This window comes from Phocoena phocoena, chromosome 19, assembly GCF_963924675.1.
Source record: "Phocoena phocoena chromosome 19, mPhoPho1.1, whole genome shotgun sequence".
Classification (NCBI taxonomy): domain Eukaryota; kingdom Metazoa; phylum Chordata; class Mammalia; order Artiodactyla; family Phocoenidae; genus Phocoena; species Phocoena phocoena.
The window spans coordinates 52,770,050-52,778,471 of record NC_089237.1 but is presented as its reverse complement, the minus strand read 5'-3'; the positions used below and the strand labels follow the sequence as shown (position 1 = coordinate 52,778,471).

The 8,422-nt window shown below is 47.8% G+C and overlaps 1 protein-coding gene across 2 annotated transcripts in view; it reads right to left on the bottom strand.

The window, feature by feature from the left end:
- Nucleotides 1-5,630: 5,630 nt before the first annotated feature.
- USP43 (ubiquitin specific peptidase 43) overlaps nt 5,631-8,422 on the bottom strand; it is a 61,456-nt gene continuing 58,664 nt past the window's right edge. For both annotated transcript variants that reach the window (XM_065897338.1, XM_065897339.1), the window contains exon 15: nt 5,631-6,676. In XM_065897338.1, coding sequence (XP_065753410.1) covers nt 5,631-6,676 — 1,046 coding nt within the window. The remainder of the gene's footprint in view (nt 6,677-8,422) is intronic.

The following is an 8,422-nucleotide window of genomic DNA, read 5'->3' as shown; positions in this document are numbered from 1 at the left end:
CTCCCTTAAGTTGAACTTCCTGTCCGTGGACTTTGGTCTCCCTTTGGATACCCCCTATTGCCTTTAGGATGTCCCTGTGTCCACATAGGCCCGCTTCCCTCTCAGGATGGGGCATCTCACCAGCCTAGCAAATGAGAAAACCTACAACCCTTAGGCTGAAACATATGGAAAATTTTATTTAAGTTGTGGGGGGAAAAGCATCATGCAATAAGAGGAATGGCCACCAGGTGTCACTGTGGCTCCAAACCTATTTTATAGCTTCCTCCTCGGAACAGAAATCCAGCACAGCACAGCAGTAACAAGCCCACAGAATTGCATGCAATTCATCATCTCCAACGAGCATTCCCCTCCAAGATCCCATCTGGTCTTCACATCAACCCTGAGTCACTGGAACAGCCGACAAATCTATTCCACCGATGAGAAAAATGAGGGTGGTCATGCTCTGTGGGATACTCTTGGCAGAACGAGGGCAGCCTGAAGGCGGTTGGTTAGCCCCTTGGGACACAGAAGGACTGGACCTCAGAGGCCAGTGACCGTCCCAGACCACAGAGTGAACCAAACACTGATTCACCCAAGTAACTAGAAAGACCTATTTCAGGTATAGTTAAATCTAGGCGTCCAAAGGATGCCACCAGGATTCAGGGTTTTTGTTTGTTTTGCTTGTTCTTTGTTTTGTTTTGCCATTTCTCAACAACATATTCTACTGGGTGGGCTTCATTCTCAACAGGTTCTCCCCATCCTCATGACAAGATGGACACCAATACCTCCAGGCTCACATCCTATAGACGGAGAAGCCAGATAGAAAAAGATTCCTCTTTCCCCCTAGTTCCAACACCCACCTCGTCGTGTAGTCATCTTGAAACCACCACGTGTGTCTGATTGCTCAAGCCTGGGCCACGTGCCCATTCCAGGGCTGGAGAGGTGGGGCAGCTCTGTCTGATGGACAGAGTGGGGAGGGAGTGATTTCCCAAGAGAAAATTAAGATGCTCTTACAACGGGCTTCCCCGGTGGCACAGTGGTTGAGAATCCGCCTGCCAATGCAGGGGACGTGGGTTCAATCCCTAGTCCGGGAAGATCCCACATGCCGCGGAGCAACTAAGCTCGTGTGCCACAACTACTGAGCCTGCGCTCTAGAGCCCGTGAGCCACAACTACTGAGCCCGTGTGCCACAACTACTGAGCCCGCGTGCCGCAACTACTAAAGCCTGCGTGCCTAGAGCCCATGCTCCACAATGAGAGAAGCCACTGCAATGAGAAGCCCGCACACCACAACGAAGAGTAGCCCCCACTCACCGCAACTAGAGAAAAGCCCGCCTGCAGCAATGAAGACCCAACACAGCCAAAAATAAATAAATAATTTTTTTAAAAAAATTTTTAAAAAAAGATGCTCTTACAAGAAGAAAGGGAGAACACACTTACGGGGAAAACAAGCCTTTCTTTGTAAACGCTTATCTCTGGACAAGGGAACTTCTGAGCATTTACCACCTACCTGCTACCTTACGAGGAACTTTAACACGTCACCTTATGCAATGTTACCAGCAAGCCTCCAAGACCGATATTAATGGTTCCATTTCTACTGGAGAAGAAAACAGGCTCAGAAAGCGGGGTAGGTAATTAAGCCCAAATCACAGAGCTGGTCAATGGCAGAGCTGGGACGTGGGTGGAGATGGCTGGAGCCCTTGCAGCTGAAGATGACCAATAACCTATCAGTCCCTTTCGTCTTAGAACTGGGTGAGGTTTCCAAATGCAGGGTCAGATCACCCCCACCTTCCTGGTGTACCCTGGTCAACAGTGGTATTGGGGGAACTCTGGGTTGCAAAGTCAGTCAAGGAGTTTCCATTACAAAGGCTGAGGTACAGTGGGGAAGTTTGGTCTGGATTTGGTCGTGCTCTGTTGCCCAAAAGGGAAATGTACAAGTATATAAACAGTAGAGGAATCTGGAGGATTTAGCAGATGCTTTTGGTGCCCTGTGAGCCATCCCCCCACCCCCTGTCCCCAGTGTCAGCGGTAGCTATGACGGAAGGCTCCCACACCTGCCAACAGCAATCCAGCTCACCTCTCCACTTCTCTGCCCTGGGGGGCTTTCTCTAAAGCCTGAGGGTCCCTTCAACCCTTGTAGGTGCAGTCCTGAATTGCCCAAGAGTTAACGTCCCCGGGGAGGGGTATTGTTCACCCAGCAGGGGACAGGAGTTGGTGGGCAATGACCCAACCTCTCACACTTTGGAGGACAAATCTGAAGCACCTTAAGAAGAAGTGTTTTGCACACACAGCAGGTGCTATCGAAATATTCGTTAGCCGCAACTATTACATGTTATCTTTTGCAGTAAGAGATGTAATCAAGTCAGCGGGAGCTTGGTTAACTCACCATCCCTGTGTCTGTTCACGACAGGTGGTGTCCTGCTGACAGGATCTGGAAAGCAGGATGGAGCTAGCATATACCTCTGTTTGTTCCCAGAACTGTAATTCTGTAACGTGTATAGATTACGATCTCCCCTCCTCTAGATGTTCGATCTCCTCTGGCCCTTGGAGCTTCTGACACCGCCAGTATGACTTCCCAGCCCAAGATTCTGGACTTGCAAACCCTTCCTTCCGCTAGTGGAAGAGAGTGGAGTGGAGGATAAAGCAAAGTAGTCCCAGACCTGGAGGACACGCTGGGAGTCAGGAGGGAGTTATCACCACCAGACCAGGGTCCAGACCTCAGGAGCAGGGAAAGGTCCAGGCAGGGTACCTGGGCTTCCAGAGGAGGATGGGAGACCATTTCTGCCACGCTGAGCTAACTCAATCGCTGGCCATGCTTGTATCTGACTCAATGGCTTTCAACCTGCCTCAAACTCCAATTTACAAATGTCCAAGAGCAGCTCTGTAGTTTGAGCAAAGCATCCAAGTGTTTCTGCCATGCTTCCTCCTGAAACATCCCTTGACCAGATGGCCACAGCGTACACTCAGATGCACGGTCAAGGTTGGAACCATGCCCCCAATCTGGGCAGAAATCTAACCCAATCTTTTCCCATGCTGTGTTCTCCCAGCCTTCCCTACCAGGTCCCTGTAGACGGGGAAGCAACCTCAGGGAAAGCGTTACCAAGGAACTTCAGGCATCCTTGTTGAAGATGTGGGATGGCAGATATAACTACCAGCGTCTACGCGTAATTGCCTCTTTCTATTCCAAATTCCTAGCCTAGGGCAAATGCTCCAATCTGTGGTGTATTACAGAGAAAGCTGCTAACAGTTGGGACCTGCTCATGATATCCAAGGGTATTGGAAAGGGAGAAGCCCGGGGATGCACATCTGAGTCACAGCCCAATGCCTTAGGGGACAAAGAAAGTGAGGCTGGGCTTAGGAAGAGCATGGGAGTGAAACATGACAAATGAGTGTCAACAGAGGAAAAAGAACCAGATACAGCAGGAGGACTCCTAGACTCCCATCCCCCAAGAGGGCACGGACAGCTACGTCTTCCCCAGCATCAGTTAAGACTTGAAGAAAACACGGACTTCTTTTGAAATGCAAGCATGTGGGTCTACTGATACACACATTGCCCTCTGGGGTCAGGTGGCAGGTCCCCCTGCTTTCTCCTTCTCTCATCTAGGTTCCTTCTATCTTGGAACTGTTGCTCAAAATTACGTAGCCTTTTTCATGGGGAATAAAAAAGAACCTCATTCTTCCTTAAGAAAAGAACAGTAGCAGAGACACCCCAATGAGTCATGCCGTGTATATGAGGAAAAACTTAATTTTTGGAGTCGGGTGTCTTAAACAAATGGTTCCTATCAGAAAGGAAGTATTTCTAGAAAATGGACTGTTGAACTACAGACTCACCAGTAACCTCACCTGTCAAGCCCCAGGACTGGGATCAGCCTTAGCAGCTTTTTGGCAAGAAGTGAGGGGATATTTGTTAGAAGAGCTACTGAAAAGTGTGCAGAGCTCTAGGCAACGGAGGACAGTCAACCTGAGACAGGCTGGGACCCGGGACCCTCTACTGCAGCGCTTGCACCTGGACAAACGTCTCCTCTAGCAACAGAATACAAAGAAACTATAAGAGACTAAAAATACCTGCACGCAGGCGCAGTTGGGGCAAATTATGAACAAGAAGATACAAAAAGGCCAAAACGCGACTGCCACTTCTGAGGGGCAGGGAGGAAAAGCAGGGTCACGCACATGATCCCGGCACACGGCACCACCAAGCGGGTGGGCAGACCACCTGAGCCACCGCTCTGGCCTGACCCACTGATCCGCCCCCAGCCTCCCCCATTTAAGGGAGCAGCCCACCCTCCTCGGAGAGTGAGCAAGGATACCTTTCACTTGCTTTCGCTCCCTCCTGCTGCTGCACGAGCCCCAATAAAGCCTTGCCTGAATTCCTCCTCTGGCCTCTCATCAACTTCTATTGATTAAGGAGTCCAAGGACCCTAGTCGGTAACAAAGTGATGGCCCGTTGAGACAGGCTCAGACTCTCTAGTCCTTGAAAGTACATGCCCTCCAGAGAGAGACCTGGGGAGACTTCTATTTCCTTAGAGAACAGCAAATCATTTTAATTAAAAGTACTTAAAATTTTCAGAGACAACTCAATCAATGCCTTTCTGATATCAACAGCAACGAGTTTAGATAACAAACAAGGATCTACTGTATATACCGGGAACTATACTCAGTATTTTGTAGTAACCTATGAGGGGAAAGAATCTAAAAAAGAATATACCTATCTATCTATCCATCCGTCTATCATCTATCTATCTGTATAACTGAATCACTGGGCTGTACACCTGAAACTAACATGACATTGTAAATCAACTACACTTCAATGTTAAAAAATGGTTAAATGGTAAAAAAAAAAAAAAAAAAGCAATGAGCTAAGTTTATGCAGCAGAAAGAAAACAAGATCATTTGTCTAACTTGAATAATTCAGACAGTCATTTGCATGTTTCACAGATGAGCTTTTATTAAAATTGTACATAGATCTCATAGTTAATTTTTTTTAAAAAAAGAACTTCCTTTTTTCCCAGTATCAAAATAGTTATCTTTTTTAAATACCTTGAAAAACTTTTAATACAATTATTTTGTTATATATTAAATACTCTCCTAAAATCTCAATCATTTCTCTCCCACCTCATTATCCTAGAATCCTGCTTTAGTGTCACTATCACTTTTTTTTTTTTTTGGCATCCTTAATGCTTTATCCCAGAGAAGCATCAAGAGGAAAAGAAGATTTTCCTGTTAAGTCCGCTACTTCCCCCCAAAAAAATAGTTTAAATAGGAGAAACCAATAACGATATTTGATTTGATACTGAAGATTCTTATTAACGAGGCTTCCTCACAGAGTTATGCTCTATGTTTTGCCCACATCCAATCACTCCTTAGTAAAAGTACTCAGGCCCTGAAATTTAAACAAAACAGCAGTTCTTGCCTCGAAATGGTTATGCTGACCCGCTAAAGCCCTCTTGTGGTCTGGTGGCATAAAGGCAGCCAACAAGGTATTTTTGGAATTAGGTGTTGGAAATCTAGATGCGGAGACCAAAAAATTTTTATTTTCAGGGCTCACAAGACAACCGTCTTCCCCAAATCCCACTCTCAATACAGGCTGCCTACAGATGCAGCTCAGTGCAGTCACGAGGATGCCAGCTCCACGCGTCACTGGAACACACACCGTCAGAAGCTGGACTCGGGCAATGTTTTCTTCCGACCTAAGGAGAGCGTGTGGTACTTCACCTTTGGCAAGGTGCCGAAAGAAGTCTGCTCCCCAGGGACACTCCTCTGTGATGTGCCAAGGGCAGTGGCCCTCGGGAGTCTGCCGGCCTTGCGAGGGAGGCGCAGAGAGCTGGGCGCGGACCGGACGTCCCTCTCCAGGGGGCTGGCAGGGCCCCTGGCCAGGCTCTCTCGAATCCTGAGGGATGGAGGCGAACCCCGGGCCCGCTCATTCACAGCTGGGCTCTGCCTGCCACTCACCGCCTCTGCCCTGTCACTCTTCCTGCTCTCCCTCCTCCAAAACACAGACCTCAGAAAGGGGAGGGTTCCCTGTGGGAATCTGTCTGTCGCGGGGTCCCTTCTCTCCACATTAGCCCTCATCTTGCCAAAAGTATTTGGGCAACTGTCTGCACTGTTTCTAGATAACGTCGCAGCGCTGGGAGCCTTCTTGGGGGAGGGTGTTTGGCCACTGCTCCCTGCCAGGCCACTTCCCTTACAGCTTGTGGTCCTTTGGCCCTCCGGCCAGGCTCGTTTCCCGCTGTCCATTGAGGACATCACTGTGAGGGGCAGGTCACACTGTCTGGGCAGCCCGATATCCTGACTTGCGCTTTCCTTGAGGTTCCTTGCTGCGTTCAGGCCATCTGAGTTGCCAGGGACCGTGCAGCGGCCGGGGTGGCCCGAGGGGCAGGGCGCTTCGGCCAGCACTCTGTCGCCGGCTCGCCCACTATCTTCACCCTTAGCAGAGAGGGTGGCGTTTGACTTCTCATCCCCACCAGCCGTGCCCGTCAGCAGCGGCACGATGGACTGGCTCGTGGACCGAGGTCTCCGTCTGGACTCCAAGTACTCTACCAGCTCGATGGATGCACCCAGGGGTTTCTCCCTGGAGCCAAAAGACCACCGGAGGGGCATGGTCTTGAAGGTCCCCTGCTTGGCTCGGGAAGGGGTGGGCACCTTCATGCTGATGCTGCGGCCTTGGACACCCCGTGCCAAAGGCCTGGACTCCAAGCCTCCTGAAAGAGACACCAAGAGCATCAGTGCCCTAGTATCCCTCCGGCCGCAGTTAAGAGTAGCTGCAAGGCCAGTCTGTCTAACAAGCACTGACCACGCACCTCTGATGGATCAGGCACTGTCCTGGGTGCTGGAGACACAGCAGTGAACAAGACATTATGGTTCCTGCCCTCGGGAGCATCACTGTTTGCACCCACTGTTCCATGGAATCCATTTATATATTTGAAGCCACAGGGCAAGCCAGTGCCAACGAAGGTAGCTGCATGCCAGGCAGTGCAGACTCCCGAGAATACTCAGTCTCTGAGGCAGCTAGCCTAAGATTTAACATCATTTTCATTCATCTTTATATATGGCCATGAAACAGAATGCTCAGCAAAAGTCCCTGCCTTTTCAGGTCAAATTAGGCGCTTGTACTTTTCCAGTGCACAAGTCTCAGATGTTCTACCCTGGGCTAAAAATAAGAAAAAGAAAAGAAGAGAAAAAGAAAAGTATTGTGTGTTTAATTCTCTCAGAGCTGCCAGCTATACCTCCATTGTGTGTTTTGCAACAACTGTATATAGTTAGAAAGATGTTTTTGATATATATTGCTAAGGGCGAAATAGAGTCTTGAAAAACACAGAGTAATCCAACTTGCAAAAATATATACACACGTATATGTGTAGATCTGTGTATCTGTGCATGATGCGTGCATGTGAAAACATACAAAGAAGTACGGAGAAATAAATACTCCATACTTAAATAAATTAAATGAGACGGTGTAGAGGGAACCATGGGGGTGCTGTGTGTTTCTGATTTTCTTCTCAATTCTTTCCTCAATCTCAACATTTCTAAAGGGAACAGACATATACTCAGGTTGTGTATTTGACACAGTCAATCAGTTACCCAAAAAAATTCTATTTACAATAGCGTCGAAAAGAATAAAATACTTAGGCATTAACTTAACCAAGGAGGTGACTTGTACACTGAAAACTAGAAAACATTGCCAAAAGAAGTGAAAGATGACGTAAATAAATGGAAGCACATCCTGTGTTCGTGGATCGGAAGATTTAATATTGTTAAAATGCCAATATTACCCAAAGCGATCTATGGATTCGATGCAATCCCTATGAAAATCGCCGTGAGGTTTTGAACAGAAATAGAAAAACCCATCCTAAAATTCATATGGAATCTCAAGGGACCCCAAATAGTCAGTCACCAAAAAGACACATACTATATGATTCCACTCCATGAAGTATTCTGAGCAGCTAAAATCAGAGAGACAGAAAGTATAAAGGTGGCTGGGGAAGGAGGGAATAGGGAGTTGGTGTTTAACAGGTATAGAGTTTCAGATTTACAGATGAAAAGAGTTCCAGGGATGGTGGTGGTTATAGGCCACACGACAATGCGAATGTACTTCATACAACTGAACGGTACACTTAAAGATGGTTAAGATGGCAAACAAAGTCTGGTATGTGTTTCTGGTTGTTTTTTTTTTTCTCCCCTGGCTTGTGGGATCTTAGTTCCCCGACCAGGGATTGAACCCGGGAACCTCGGCAATGAAAGAGCAGAGTGCTAACCACTGGACCGGCAGGGAATTCTCTGTTATGTGTATTTTAACACAATTAAAAAGAAAAACAAAAGTTAAAAAGTCATTGGCCATTGTACCATTAAGACACTTGATTTATGAGATGGCTGCCACCACTGAGAAAGAAATCTTCAGCTGAAGCCCACGTGGCACAAGGACAGTCAGCCTGGGTCAAGGGCACCAG